Consider the following 16,562-nt stretch of genomic DNA (forward strand, 5'->3'; position numbering starts at 1 on the left):
CAAAAGGGCCAGACAATCAACACAAAAAGCAGAGTGAAGCTGGAGCCCTGAGTAATCAGATATTCCAATTTTAGTAAAGAAACCTGAAATATTAAAGTACAAAATTCAAACTTTTTAAAAAAATATTTTATTGATTTTTTTTAGAGAGAGGAAGGGAGAGGGATAGAGAGTTAGAAACATTGATTCGGCTGCCTCCTGCACACTCCCCACTGGGGATGTGCCAGCAACCAAGGTACATGCCCTTGACTGGAATTGAACCTGGGACCCTTCAGTCTGCAGGCCGACGCTCTATCCGCTGAGCCAAACCAGTTAGGGCCCAAATTCAAACCTTTTAAAAAGCACACTTCAGCACATCACCGGGGCCACTTTCAAGGGCTGTTTTTCCAGGCAGCCAGCTTTGGCCTGTGCTACAGACTTTCCTACAAACTCTCAAAGGTCCAGAGGCCCCGGGCAGGTGGCAGCTGGCCTCAGCTTGCCCTGTGCCTCCTGCTGAGCACCCGGCCGGCACTGGTGGTAGCTGGCATCAGTTTGTAGCGTGACCCCTCCCGTGACCCCTCCCAAGCACCTCCAAGACCAACAGAGGCAGCTCCCAACCTCGGACATCTTGGTAGCTCCTGCCGGGTGGCCGGGGGCCAGGCCGAGGCAGCCGCTGACCCGGGGTTGCACCGGAGACCCTCCAAAGAGGCCCCAGCACCAACACCCTCAGTGGCTGCCTCCAGACCACAACAGAGCACCCCTGATTATCTCCACGAAAGGCACCCCCAAAGGGAAGTCTCAGCAAGCACCAGAGCCCTTTTGGGGTGAATCCTGCTCTGTGGTTGTGGCCAGTCAGCCTGAGGGTCAACCCTACTCAGACTACCCTACTCAGACATGCCTACTCAACTATAACAGGAGGGCACACTCACCCCACACAAGGGCACTCCTAGAGCACCCAGCTCAGGTGACCAGGCAGACTGCTCCACTGGGCCCTACAGGTCACCTATTACATAAGGCCGCCTTGCCAAGACTGGGAGACATAGAAAATCTAACTAATACATAGAAACAACACAGAGAGGCAGCCAAGATGAGGAGACAAAGAAACATGCCTCAAAGGAAAGAACAGGAGAAAATTCCAGAAAAAGAATGAAATGGAGGCCACTAAGCTACCAGATGCAGAGTTGAAAACACCGGCTATAAGGATGCTCAATGAACTTAGAGGAAGAATAGATGAACTAAGTGAGAACTTCAGCAAAGAGATAGTATAAATAGCATAAACAAGTTCATACACACCATAAAAAAGAACCAGTCAAAAATGAAAAGTACACTAGAAGGAATCAAATAGCAGGTTACATGAAGAAGAGGATCAAATCAGCGATTTGGAAGACAAAATAGAGAAAAACACCCAACTGAAACAGCAAAAAGAAAACAGAATTTTTAAAAATAAGGGCAGTTTAAGAGACCTCTGGGACAACATCAACCATTTCAACATTCACATCACAAGGGTACCAGGAGGAGAAAAGAGAGCAAGGAATTGAAAACCTGTTTGAAGAAATTATAGCTTAAAACTTCCCTAACTTGGCGAAGGAAATAGACATAAAAGTCTAGGAAGCTCAGAGAGTCTCAAACAAAATAAACCCAAAGAGGCCCATAACAAGATACATAACAATCAAAGTGCCAAAGTTTAAAGACAAAGATAGAATCTTAAAAGCAGCAAGAGAAAGACAGTTACCTACAGGGGAACTCTCATAAGACTCTCAGCTGAGCCCTGGCTGGGTAGCTCAGTTGGTTAGAGCATCCTCCCCATACACCAAGGTTGCAGGTTCAATCCCTGGTCAGGGCACATACAAGAATCAACAAATGCATGCATAAATAAGTGGGACAATAAATCGCTGTTTCTTCCTCTGCCTCTCTCTCACTAAAATAAATAAATTTTAAAAGTGAAAAAAGAAAAGACTGTCAGCTGATTTCTCAACAGAAACTTTGCAGGCAAGAAGGGATTACCACACAATATTCAAAGTGATGAAAAGCAAGGACCTACAGCCAAGACTACTCTACCCATAAAGGCTATCCTTTAGAATTGAAATAGGAGATAAAGAGCTTCCCACACAAGAAAAAGGTAAAGGAGTTATCACTACCAAATCAGTATTAGAAGAAATGTTAAAGGTACTTCTTTAAGAAGAAAAAGGGGGGAAAGAATATAAATATGAATAATAAAATAGCAATAACCACGTACCTATCAATAATCACTTAAATGTGAATGGATTAAATGCTCCAGTCTAAAGACATAGAGTAGCTGAATGGATAAAAAAACAAGACCTAAACAACACCCACTGTCTATAAGAGACCCACTTCAGATCAAAAGACACACACAGACTGAAAGCAAAGCGATGGAAAAAGATACTACATGAAAATGGAAACAAAAAAGATGCTGGGGTAGCAATATGTATACCAGACAAAATAGACTTTAAAACAAAGGCTATAACAAGAGGCAAAGAAGGACATTTCTTTTTAAAATATTTTTATTGATTTCAGAGAGGAAGGGAGAGGGAGAGAGAGATAGAAACAGCAATGATGAGAATCATTGACAGGCTGCCTCCTGGACGCCCCCGACTGGAGATCAAGCCCACAACCCAGGCATGCGCCCTGACCAGGAATCGAACTGCAACTTCCTGGTTCATAGGTCAGCGTTCAACCACTGAGTCATGCCAGCCGGGCAAAGAAGGACATTTCATAATGATAAAGGGATCAATCCAACACTAGGATGTTACCCTTCTAAACATTTACACACCAAATGTAGAATAAAGTAAATATTGATGAATACAAAAGGAGAGATCAAATACAGTAATTGTGGAGACTTTAACACCCCATTGACATCAATGGATAGATTATCCGGACAGAAAATCAACAAGGAAACTGTCCTTAATGACCCTTTAGACCAGATGGATTTAATTGATATTTCTACAACATTTTATCACAAAGCAGCACAATATACATTCTTTTCAAGCATACATGGAACATTGTCCAGGATAGACCACATGTTGGGTCACAGTCTCAATAAATTTAGGAAGACTGAAATCATATCAAGCATCTTCTCTGACCACAAGGTATGAAACTAGAAATCAGTTACAAGAAAAAACAACACAGAAAAACACAAGCTCATGGAGGTTAAATAATGTGCTATTAAACAATGAAGGGGTTAACAATGAGATCAAGGAAGAAATCAAAGAAACCTTGAGACAAATGAAAATAAAAACACAATGGCCCAATGGCCTGGTTGGTGAGGCTCAGTGGTTGAGCATTGACCTATGAACTGGGAGGTTGTGGTTTTATTCCCCATCAGGGCACATATCCCTGTTGCAGGCTTGATCCCTGGATGGGTGGGGGTGGGATTTGCAGGAGGCAGCCAATTAGTGATTCTCTCTCATCATTGATGTTTCTGTCTCTCTCTCCCTCTCCTCTCCTCTCTGAGATCAATGAAAATATATTTTTTAAAAAACACACACAATGGTCCAAAAATCTATGGGACACAGCGAAAGAAGTCCTAAGAGTATTACAGGTCTACCTCAAGAAGTAAGAAAAATCTCAAATACAGTGGGGCCTTGACTTACAAGTGTCCTGACTAAGGAGTTTTTTTGAGATACCAGCTGTCTCTCGGCCGATTTTTTGCATTGAGTTGATAGAGTAATTTGAGTTAACGAGCTCCTTAATGAGCGCCTTAATGAGCGCCTTAACGAGCTCGGTCTCGGAATTAAACTCGTAAGTCAAGGCCCCACTGTACACAATCTAACCTTTCTACCAAAAGAAACTCAAAAATGAAGGACAAAGTCCAAAGTGAACAGAAAGAAGGAAATAATAAAGATCAGAATGGAACTAAACAAAATAAAGTGTAAAAAAAAACCCACAAAAGATCAATCAAACAACAGCTGGTCCTTTGAAAAGATAAACAGAATGATAAGCCTTTAACCAGACTCATCAAGAAAAAAAGGAGGACCCAAATAAATAAAATCAGAAATGAAAGGGGAGAAATGACCATTGATGCCACAGAAATACAAAGGTTTACAAGAAGGAAATACTATGAACAATTATATGCCAACAAATTGGAAAATCTGGAAGAAATGGATAAATGTTTAGAAACATATAATCTGCCTGGCAGGTGTGGCCCAGTGGTTGAGCATCAACTTATGAACCAGGAAGTTACTGACTGGGTTCCTGGTCAGGGCACATGCCCAGTTTGTGGGCTTGGTGCCCAGTAGGGGGTATGCAGGAGGCAGCTTATCAATATTCTCTCTCATCATTGGTGTTTCTATGTCTCTCTCCCTCTGAAATCAATAATATATATATATATGTTTAAAAAGAAACATACAATCTTCCAAGACTGAGTCAAGAGAAAACAAAACAAAAAAATCTGAACAGACTGATAACTACTGAAATCAGATCAGCAATAAAAAAATAAAAAACTCCCAACAAATAAAAGTCCTAATGGTTTCACAGGTAAATTTTACCCAACATTCAAACATCCTTCTCAAACTATTCCAAAAAATTCAAGAGGAGAGAAGGCTCCTAAGCTCAGTATACTAGTACAAAGCCAGCATTACCTCGATTTCAAAATGAGGCATTACAAAAAAGAAAAAGTATAGGCCAATATCCCTGATGAACATAGATGCAAATAGTCTCAACAAAATATGTGCAAACCCAATTCAGCAATACATTCAAAAGATCGTATACCATGATCGAGTGGGATTTATTCTTCGATGCAAGGATAGTTCAATACATGCAAATTAACATGATACAACCACATAAACAAAATTAAGGATAAAAATCATATGATCATTTCAATAGATACAGAAAAGGCATTTTATAAAATCCAGCATCCATTTATGATAAAAATTTTCAGAAAGTGGGAATAGAAGAACATACCTCAATATAATAAAGACCACACATGACAAACTCACAGCTAACATCATACTCAATGGTGAAAAGCTAAAAGTGTTTTTCCTTAAGATCAAGAACAAGACACTGATGTCCATTATCACCACTTTTATTCAACATAATGTAGGAAGTCCTAGTCACAGCAATCAGACAAGAAAAAGAAATAGAAGGAAATTGGAAAGGAAGAAGTAAATCTGTCATTATTTGCAAATGACATGATACTGTATAGAGAGAACCCTAAAGATTACACTGAAAAACTATTAGAGCTGACAAATAAATTCAGTAAAGTAGCAGGTTACAAAAATTAATATTCAAAGTCAGTTGCATTTTTGTGCATCAATAACAAACTATCAGAAAGATACACTAAGGAAAAAAATCCTATTTTCCATTACATAAAAAATACCTAGGAATAAATGAAACCAAGGAGGTAAAAGACCTGTACTCAGAAAATTATAAGACATTGAAGAAAGAAATTGAAGAAGATACAAATAAATGGAAGCATATACGGTACTCTAGGAGAGGAAGAATAAACATCATTAAAATGCCCATACTACCCAAAGCAATCTAGAGATTCAAAGCAATTTCTATCAAAATACCAATTACATTTTTTCACAGAACTAGAACAAATAATCTTAAAATTTATATGGAAACACAAAAGACCCCTAATAGCCATAGCAATCTTAATAAAGAAGAACCAAGTTGGAGGTATCATTCTACCTAATATCAAACTATACTACAAGGCTCTAGTCATTAAAACAGCATGGTACTGGCATAAAAACAGACGCACAGATCAATGGAACAGAACAGATAGCCAAGAAATAAACTGCCTATATGGTGAGTTAATCTGTGACAAAGGAGGCAAGAATATACAATGGGGTAAATACAGTCTCTTCAAGACATGATGTTGGAAAAACTGTACAGATACATACAAAAAAATAAAAGAAGCTAGACTACTTTCTTGCACCATATATAAGAATAAACTCAAAATGGATGAAAGACTCACAACCATAAAACTCCTAGAAGAAAACATAGGCAGCAAACTCTTTGACTTTGCTCTTAGTAATTTTTTAAATTTATCTCCTTGGTCAAGAGTAACAAAATAAAAAAATAAAAATCAAACTGAAAAGTTTTTGCACAGCAAAGGAAACCATGAACAAAACGAAAACACAACCTACCAGGCCAGAGAAAATATTCACCCATGATACATCTGATAAGGGGTTAATATCCAAAATATATAGAGAACTTAAACAACGTAACACCAAAAGTCCCCCAAACAATCCAATTTAAAAATGGGCAGAGGACCTGAATAGACACTTCTCCAAAGAGGACATACAGATGGCCAGTAGACCTATGAAAAGATGCTCAACGTCACTAGTCATCAAGGAAATGCAAATTAAAACCACAGTGAGATCGCACTGCACACTTGTCAGAATCGCTATCATAAATCAAACAACAATTGCTGATGAGGATGTGGAGAAAACGGAACCCTTAGAATCTTAGCAGTGAGAAATGTGTTGTTGTAAGCTACTGAGATGACTGCCTGCTAAGGACTCCCAGCTAGCCTCCGGATGGGGGTTGCTTGCTAGGAGAGACCGCCATGTGATTAGAAGGTTGTAACTTTCAGCCCCACTCCTGGAGCCCCATGGAAGGGAGAGGGGTTGAGTTAATCATCAATGGATTGGCTGATGACTTAATTCAGTGGTTCTCAACCTTCCTAATGCCTCGACCCTTTAATACAGTTCCTCATGTTGTGGTGACCCCCAACCATAAAATTATTTTCGTTGCTACTTCATAACTGTAATTTTGCTACTGTTATGAATCGTAATGTAAATATCTGATATGCAGAATGTATTTTCATTATTACAAATTGAACATAATTAAAGCATAGTGATTAATCACAAAAACAATATGTAATTATATATGTGTTTTCCGATGGTCTTAGGCGACCCCTGTGAAAGGATCGTTTGACCCCCAAAGGGGTCGCGACCCACAGGTTGAGAACCGCTGACTTAATTGGTCATGATTACACAATGAAACCGACTTCAAAATCCTTACATGACAGGGTTTGGAGAGCTTGTGGGTTGGTGAACAGATGGAGGCAATGGGAGGGTGACACACCTGGAGAGAGCATGGAAGCTCCATGTTCCTCTACCATACCTTTCCCTATACATCTCTTCTCTCTGGTTGCTCCTGAGTTGTATTGTTTATAATAAACCAGTAACCTGCCCGGTCGGTGTAGCTCAGTGGTTGAGTGTCAACCCATGAACTAAGAGGTCACCGTTCAATTCCCAGTCAGGGCACATAACTAAGCTTTGAGCTCGATTCCCAGTAGGGGGTGTGCAGGAGGCAGCCAGTCAATGTTTCTCTCTCTCCCTCTCTCTCTAAAAATCAATAAAAACATTAAAAAAAAAAAAAACACCCAGTGACCTAGTAAGTAAGCTGTTTTCCTGAGTTCTATGAGCCATACTAGCAAATTTCCTAACCTGAGGAGGAGGGCGTGGAAACCTCTGATTTATAGCCAGTCAGTCAGAAGCACAGGTGACAACCTGGACTTGAGACTGATGTCTGCAGTGGGGGTATTCCCGTGGGACTGAGCCCTTCATCTGTGGGATCTGCACTAACTCCAGTTAACTGTCAGAATTGAACTAAACTGCAGTTCGCCCAGTTGGTGTCTGCATAGAACTGGAGAATATTGGTTGGTGTGTATAGTGGTGGTGGTGGTGATGGTGGGGGAACCTACACACATTTGGTGTCAAAAGTGTTCCGTGAGAGTGAAAAAGAAACAGCAGTTTCCTCATTTAGTTCTGATACCCCAAATAACTTGGATGAGTTCCAAATAAATTATCCCGTGCACTGGAAGGTCACCAGTTTGATTCCCAGTTAGGATACATGCCCAGGTTTTGGGTTTGATCCCTGGTCAGGGTGCGTGTGGAAGGTAACTGATCCATGTTTCTCTCTCATATCGATTTTTCTCTCTCTCTCTCCCCCATTTCCTTTCCTCTCTCTCTAAAAATTAATAAAAACATTTTTTAAAAATCAATTGCTTTTCTATACACTAACAATGAACAACCCAAAAAGGATATTTAAAAAAATTCCATTTACAGTAGTATCAAAATGAGTTAAGATACTTAGGAATACAGTGGGGCCTTGACTTACGAGTTTAATCGATCCGAGACCAAGCTCATTAAGGAGCTCGTTAACTCAAATTACTCTGTCAACTCAATGCAAAAAATTGGCTGAGAGACAACTGGTATCTCAAAAAACTCGTTAGTCGGGACACTCGTAAGTCAAGGCCCCACTGTAAAAGGAGACAAAAGCCGTCTACACTGAAAAGTAGAAAATGTTGCTGAAATAAATTAAGAAGACAAAAATAAATAGAAAGACATCCCATATTCATGGATTGGAATCTTTAAGGTTAAGATGTCAATATTACCCAAAGTGATCTATAGATTCAATGGAATCCCTATCAAAATTCCAACAACATTCTTTGCAGAAATAAAAAAGTCCTTCTAGAATTTTTATGAATTCTCAAGAAACCCTGAATAACCAAAACAATCTTGAAAAATGACCAAAAAAAAGTTGAGGAGTTGCATTTCCTGTTTTTAAAACTTACTGTAAAGCTACAGTAATCAAAACAGTGTGGTACTGCATAGACAGACATATAGACCAATGGAATGGATTAGAGAGCCCAGAAATAAACCCTCACATATATGGTCAAATTATTTTTGACAAACATGCCAAGATCATTCATTGGGAAAAGGACCGTCTTTTTAACAAACAATGCTGTAGAAACTAGTTACCCCATACAAAAGGATGGAGTTGGATCCTTACCTCACACCATATACAAAAATTAACTCGAAATGTATCAAAGGTCTAAACGTAAGATTTAAAATTATAAAACTCTTAGACGCTTCATGACATTGGATTTGGCAGTGATTTCTTGGATATGACATCAAAAGCAAAGGCAACAAAATAAAAATAAATTGAACTTTATCAAAATTAAAATCTTTTGTGCCTCAAAGAACACTATTCAGAGTGTGAACAGGCAATCCACAGAATGGGAGAACATTTTTGCAAATCACATATCTAATCAGAGGTTAATACATAGAATATAAAAGAACTAAAACTCAACAACAACAAAAAACAAGCCATTAAAAAGTGGGTAAAGGACTTAAGTAAACAATTCTCCAAAGAAGATATACAGATGGACAAATAAGCACATAAGAAGACACTCAACACCATTAGTCATCAGGGAAATGCAAATCAACCACAGTGAGATACAACTGCACACCCACTAGGATGGCTATTATTAAGAAAAGCAAAATATTAAGTGTTGGTGATGACTTGGAGAGACTGGAGTCCTTGTGCATTGCTGCTGGGAATGTAAAATGGTACAGCCACTGTGGAAAATGGTTTGGCATCTCCTCAAAAATATGAGTATAGAATTACCATGTAATCCAGCAATTCTACTTCTAAGTATATACACCCCAAAGATTTGAAAGCGAAGACTCAAACAGTTTCTTGTACACCGATGTTCATAGCAGCATTGTTCACAAAAGCTAAAAAAATGGAAACAACTCATGTCCATCCATGGGTGAATGGATAAAGTTACATATATATACACTGAGTGGCCAGATTATTATGACCACCTGACGTTTGTAGGCAAATTAGCTATAATTTCGCACTGAAGTTGCTAGAGGGCCAGACCATTATAAATAGGGAAGCAGGTTGTTTACCACGGCAGTAGAAGTGATTTTTTCTGAAGATGTGGGTAAACAATGAGATTTAACAGCCTTTGAGCGTGGGGTATATATTATTATGAGTGGCCAGATTATTATGACCACCTGACGTTTGTAGGCAAATTAGCCGTACACCGCATCGTATGGGATGTGGAAGCCAAAGGCCTGTTCGAACACCTTTGCTGTCTGCAGTTACCAAGATAAAACGTCTCCAATTCGCACAGGAACACAAGGATTGGACAGTCGAGCATTGGAAAAAAGTCATGTGGTCCGATGAATCATGTTTCCAGTTGCATCATGCTGATGGCAGAGTGAGAATTTAGCGGAAACAGCATGAAAGCATGCACCCCACATGCATGAGTACAACCCTGCAAGCTGGTGGAGGCAGTGTTATGGTTTGGGGCATGTCTTCCTGGCATGATTTGGGCCCCTTAATTCATGTGGAACAACGTCTGAATAGCACAACATACCTAAGTATCATTGCTGATCAAATTCATCCTATCATATTGATGGCGTATCCCAATGGAGATGGCTTCTTCCAACAAGACAATGCGCCATGCCACGGTGCTCATATTGTGCAGGAGTGGTTTCAAGAACATGAGGGAGACTTTACCTTGCTTAGGTGACCCCACAATCACCAGATCTCAATCCGATTGAGCATTTGTGGGACGAAGTTAAAAGAGCCATCAGGCAGCTGGTTCCACAACCATCAAATCTCACAGAATCGGACGGTGCTATTGCTCAGGCATGGTGTCAGATTCCTCGCATCACCTTTCAACATCTCGTGGAGTCAAGAAGAATCGCCGCAGTATTGAAGGCAAAAGGTGGCCCAAGGAAGTACTGATGGGGTGGTCATAATAATCTGGCCACTCAGTGTGTGTGTGTGTGTGTGTGTGTGTGTGTGTATGAACCTTGAAAACATTATGCTAAATGAAATAAGCCAAATACAAAAGACAAATAGACCAATAGAATTGCTTAGAGAGCCCAGAAATAAACCCGTCACATATATGGTCAAATGGTTTTTGACAAGTGTGCCAAGACGAGTCAATGGGAAAGGACAGTCTTTTCGACAAATGATGCAATTTGTTGTGTAATTGTGCAATTCTACTCATAGGAGGTCCCCGAAGGAGTCAGATTTATAGAGGCAGCAGTTAGAATAGTGAGTGCTAGGGCCTGGAGGAGGGAAAGGGGGACTTAGTGTTTAGTAGGGACAGAGTTTCAGTTTGGGATGAAAAAGTTCTGGGGATGGATGGTGATGATGGCGGCATAACAATGTGAATGTACTTAATGATACTGAACTGTACACTCAAAAATGGTTAAAACGGGCCCAGACGGTGTGGCTCAGCGGTTGAGCGTTGACCCAGGAATCGAAGTCACTGGATCAATCCCCCACCTGGATTTCGGGCCCGATCCCCAGTAGGGGTTGTGCAGGAGGTAGCTGATGATGTTCTTCTCTCATCAATGTTTTGATCTCTCTATCGTTCTCCCTTCCTCTCTCTAAAAATCAATAAAAACATGTATTTTTTAAATGGTTAAAATGTGAAATTGTATTATTTATATTTTATCACAATTTAAAACATTTCAGTCCCAAAACACCAATCTGAAAGAATATGTGCACCCCTATGTTTATAGCAGCATTATTTACAATGGCCAAGACCTGGAAACAGCCCAGGTGCCCATTAGCAGATAAGTAAATAAAAAAGCTGTGGAACATTTACACAATGGAATACTATGCGGTTATAAAAAAGAAGGATCTCTTACCCTTTGTGACAGCATGGATGGGCCTGGAGAGTATTTTGCTAAGCAAATAAACCAGCCAGAGAAAGACAAATACCATATGATCTCACTAATATGTGGAATCCAATGAACAAAAATAACTGACAAACACAATGGAACCAGAAGCATGGATACATGGAACAGACTGGCTGGTGCCCGAGGGAAGCAGTGTGGGGTGGCTGGATAAAGAAGGTGAAGGGATTAGCTAAAGAACGTATATACATAGCCCATGGACATGGACAATAGTGTGGTGAAGGCTAAAGGGGGTGGTGGAGGTGGGCAAAGAGGGGAAAAAGGGAGACACCCACAATAATGTCAACATTAAAAAATTTTAATATAAATCTCTCTATATAAAAGCCTAAGCAACCGTTACCGCCAAACAACCTGAATGACCGGTCGACCAGTGCTATGATGCTCACTGACCAACAGGGGGCAGATGCTCAATGCAGGAGCTGCCCCCTGGTGGTCAGTGTGCTCCCACAGCCAAACCCCCATGGTCTCTCCCCCCTCCCCAACCCTGCGCCTGCTGGCCCCTCCCCCATAGGCCTCAATCACAGGCCAGGCCGAGGGACCCCACCCGTGCACGAATTCGTGCACTGGGCCTCTAGTAAATAAATAAAAAACAATTTGCAAAAGAACTTCATGAAGATGTATATAAAAAGGGTTAATTTAATATGTGTTCATCTTTTTTTTTTAAATATATTTTATTGATTTTTTACAGAGAGGAAGGGAGAGGGATAGAGAGTTAGAAACATCGATGAGAGAGAAACATTGATCAGCTGCCTCCTGCACACCCCCTACTGGGGATGTGCCTGCAATCAAGGTACATGCCCTTTACTGTACTGGAATCGAACCCTGGGACCCTTTGAGTCCGCAGGCTGACGCTCTATCCACTGAGCCAAACCAGCTAGGGCTGTGTTCATCTTTTTAAAAAAACACATTCTTAAGATGGAATACCTAATCATGAGCTTGAGCCTCTGATGATAATGCCCACTTATTGAGCACCTGCTGTGTACTGGGTCCCAGGTTAAATCCTTTTAGGTGTATAGTAATAATAACAAGACACTGAGTACTTGCTGTGGCATTGAGTGCTTTATATACATGAACCCAGTATGTCTCCTTCCAACTCCGTGATTTGGATTCTGTTTACCTCCTGGTTCAATGAAAAGACAGGCACAGAGTGTTGGCGAGGGATTGGTAGCCTCATTACCTGAGAATCATGTCCTGTCTCCCAAGGCCCAGCCTGGATTTTTTGACTCTGCTGAGTGCCACGGTGAAGGGGGCGGAGCATACCTATGTAGAGAGGACCCCTCCCCTGCCCCAGGAACTGAAGTGCTGTTTAGGGAAGGTGAGACCCAAGCCCCAGAGGGCAACCAACTAGCATCTCGGGTAGATACGGCAGCCCCAGGGGACTCGACTCACTGCAAGCAGGAGCCCAGAGGCAGGGATGGGAAGATGGTCCCTGGGGCCCCACTGTTTGTGCTTCCAGGAGCATGTCCCCGAGGCTGCAGAAGGGCACATAGGAGATCAGGCCTGTTGAACTGCAGCCTGCGAATAAGGGGGTCTCAGCTACTCCCCAGAATTGGACCCCCAGGCTGTGGGGAGTCACCCCTCCCTGGCCTGCTACTGATCAGGGTGACCCAAAATCAGGCTAGAGGCTGCACTGGAGATGTCCCCATGGGGCCCAGAGCCACAGACTAGTGTCGTCAAGGACAGCCAACAGGCCCTGACATCACAGCCACGTGCCCCGACACTCCATCAGGAGGGAAATGACCTGCCCAAGACTCCCCCTGGGATAGGCTGACCGCTTGGTGGCATTCTCAGGTGAAGGTGCTACCTGCTTCCACCCCTCTGGGGCCTCTAGTCCTGTCCCCCTGGGCTTTTGAACATCAAATTGGGCCTCTGGAGGACTGTGCAGTCCAGGGGCAGATTAGAAAGTCCTGCTGCAGGAGCCAATGGGAAGCAAACAAGCTGGGGTGAGGGTAGGCCTGTGGCAATGAGAGGGGACATATCCCAGTTGGTAAAAATCATAACAACAATGACAGTAGCCAGCTGCTCTGGAATGCCACGTGCTCCAGCATTGTGCTTTGCCTGAACACGAACGCATCCCCATTTTCCGGAGAGAGAGAGAAACTGAGAGGATGAATAACGTGACTAGTGATAGAGCAAGGATTCGAACCAGGGAAGCCAGGCTCAAAGCTACAAAGCACGCTAAATCACTGGGTGTCTGTCTCCCCCCCAGGCAGCCTGGCAGCTCCCCAGGCTCTGCCCCACGCCAACTGACACCCTTGTCGGAGGTGCCAGGCAGCCTTTATGGAAGGACCTGGCATTTGCTTTGTGAAGGTCACATGGAGGTTAAGGGCGGGTGCTGGCGTGTATCTGCCAGGCTGGCGCGTGGTGCCAGTGACACAGTTGTTAGTGGGGTTAAGAGTAGGAGGAGGGTCTGTGCATGTGTGAGTCAGAGGGGGTGCTCAGGGGCATCTGTGTGCATGTAGGCTGTCCGTGTGGATTTACACATCTGTGTGTGTGAGTGGGGTCTGGGTGTTCACAGCGCTTGTGTGGGTCTGTGTGTCTCCGAGTCCTGTGGGTTTGGGAGGGTGTACCTGTGTGCGGTGCACATGTGCTGAGACTGTGCCTGACTCCTGAGGGGTATGAGGTGTGCTCCTGTGTGTGGCCATGTGCAGGTGGGAGTCAGGCCTGGGTATGTGTTGCAGTGAGAGTGTGTTCCTGCAAGCAGTGTAGTCTATACAAAGTTTAAAAGGCCAGAGTTTCTGTGGTCTGTGTGTCACCGTGGCCATGGGTCAACCCCGATTGCCCTGTGTGTGGGTGTGCTGTTTATGTCATGTATGGCTGTGTATGTGGAGTGTATGTGCCTTGTTGGGGAGCATGCGTGTGTCCAGGTGTCTGAAGGGGGTGCTGGAGGGGAGCAAGAACATTGCTGGAGTACCCCAAGACTTCTGAGAATTTACAAGCTGCTCCTCCGCCCCTGTCCAGTAGCTTCTCACTGCCCTCCAGGAGTTCCCGCAGGGAGCTCCTCCCACACCCACCGCCTGGCTTTCAGCCTGGCAGCCCCAGCAGGAGGGAGGGAGGGTAAGGCCTGAGGGACCTGGCTGGAGGCCCGCGGCCTGGGAGTGGAGCCCAGGTGACGCTGGACACGCATACTGGCTGCCAGGGTGAGTGCCAAAGGTCCAGGTTTAGGGGCACAAAGAGGGTGAAGGGATCCCATCTGGAGTGGGCAGAAAGGGGGCAGGACCCAGCGCCTATTTTCAGAGCCACCACCTGCAGGAAGCCCTCGGAGGCACCCAGACGTTTAGAAACAGGGAAAGGGGCGGGAGCTCCGGCAGGCTCTGCAAACCACTTTGGAGGCTCCCGACGGCAGCCTGGGCACCCCCACCAACGCATCCAGAGCCCTCTGGTGGGAAAGGAGGGGACTGGCCGCGGGCCACCCACCTGACGGATCTGCCCGGAGAGTGCCAACAGGTGTCCTCGTCACTGAAGGAGAAGTGGACCAGGGACTCAGGGCCCGCGAAGGGCAGCGCGAGGGCAGGGCGCCGGGGCCTGCCGGGCGGCGGGCTGCTCTGGAGCGCGGGGCTGCCGAGCGCCCTCCGGGCGCGCATGGAGACGGCCGCACGCACCGCGGGGTAGCGGACGCTGCTCTCCGGGCCCGAGATGTCCCGGGCCGCCCGCGGCGGCGCTGGCACCGCCTTCACACCCGCCCTCCGGGTGACTTCCCAGGCCATGGGCGTTCGGGTGTCCTCCAGTCCGCAGCGCCCGGGGCTGGGCTCGGCGCCTGCCTCCTCCGGTGAGCCCGGCACCGCTCTGCGCACACTTCCCGCCTGCCTCCTTTCCCCCGGGCCTGGGCGGGGGGGCGGGGCGGGTGGCCCCGAGCTCTGGTTTCCCAGGCTCCGGGCCCACCGCCCCCCACCCCGCCCCTGCCCCTGGCCCCGCCTTCACCCCCTCCCCATCCTGACGTCGAGCTGTGCCCGCGGGAAGTCTCAGAGCGCCCGGCGCTCCTGGAGGGACAAGACGCCCTCCCGCGCCGGCGGAGTGCGGGGTCTGGTGACCAAAACCAGGGGGAGGGACGACGGATGCCGGGGGTGGAGCTGGGGGTCGGAACAGAGACAGAAGAGACAGAGAGAAGGGGAGACAGAGACACTGAGGGAAACCAGAGAGAGGAACTGATTCCCTGCCCCTACGCCCTCCCCGGCCCCACAAGGGGCTCCCAACGGCCCCGGCCCTCCTCCTCGTCTCTCCCTGCCCCCATCTCTCCCGCCGGGTCCCCGTCCTGTCCCCGCAATGCCCTCTCCCAGCCTGTGTCTCGGACTCTGGTTCTAAACGAGTGCCCAAGGCGAGTCAGGATAAAGGAGGACCCCCCAGCTCCAGCCAGTGCCCGCCGTCGGGCTGCCAGGCAAGCCAGCTCGGATGGGCCGCCAGCTTGCCAGCCCCCCAGCACCCCAGGTATAGCCGGGAAGGGAACTTCAATTTGCCCTCCGCGCCGGGTGCACGCATTGACCAGCGAGCCTGACGGCAAAGCAACCGCGAGTGCATCGCTGGCCCATTTCACAGGCCGGTAGACTGAGGCCAACACAAGGGAACTAGCGTCCAAAGATCAGCCTGCGTGGCAGGCTGGTTCCCCCAAAGCCTGACCGCAGACTCAGGTCTGCGCAGGAAGTGGGAAGAACGTAGCGTTTATTGAGCGCCTACTGCATGCCCTATCAGATGTCTCCACGGCAACCCCGCGGGCAGGGATGATGTTTATCGCTGCCTTGCGACGGAAGAGGAAAGATGAGGCTGGGCAGAGGCAGCTGCGGACTCCAGACCCCGACATGGAGACTCGAACCCACCTGGGCGCACTTACCCAGCCCACGCCTGGCGGCCGAGATCCTGGAAGCTTCGGAGAAGCCGGAGGCGCCTGCGGAAAGTTGGGGACGGGCTGGCGAAGAAGACGGGCGAGGAGGGCGGCGAACGTGGCCAGCGGGGCGCGCGCCGGGCCAGGGACTCCGGCAGGAACGCCTCGTCCTCGGCCGCCGCCGCCGGGAAGGCTGCCAGCTGCAGCTCCGGGATGCAGCCCAGGCGGCGCGGCCGCGCCATGGCCGCGGGGACGCGGGGCGGCCCGGCCTCGGTGGGCGCTGGGAGCAG

General features: G+C 45.9%; 1 protein-coding gene across 1 annotated transcript in view; it reads right to left on the reverse strand.

Moving 5' to 3' along the window:
• The window catches only part of PDE4A (phosphodiesterase 4A), a 34,509-nt gene extending 17,995 nt beyond the window's left edge, over positions 1-16,514 (reverse strand). Inside the window, 2 exon segments of the mRNA XM_023745356.1 lie at positions 14,874-14,915; positions 16,282-16,514. Of these exon segments, the coding sequence (XP_023601124.1) occupies positions 14,874-14,915; positions 16,282-16,514 (275 nt within the window).
• Positions 16,515-16,562: the final 48 nt, after the last annotated feature.

The sequence above is a fragment of the Myotis lucifugus genome, unplaced genomic scaffold (genome assembly GCF_000147115.1).
Source record: "Myotis lucifugus unplaced genomic scaffold, Myoluc2.0 scaffold_539, whole genome shotgun sequence".
Taxonomy (NCBI): domain Eukaryota; kingdom Metazoa; phylum Chordata; class Mammalia; order Chiroptera; family Vespertilionidae; genus Myotis; species Myotis lucifugus.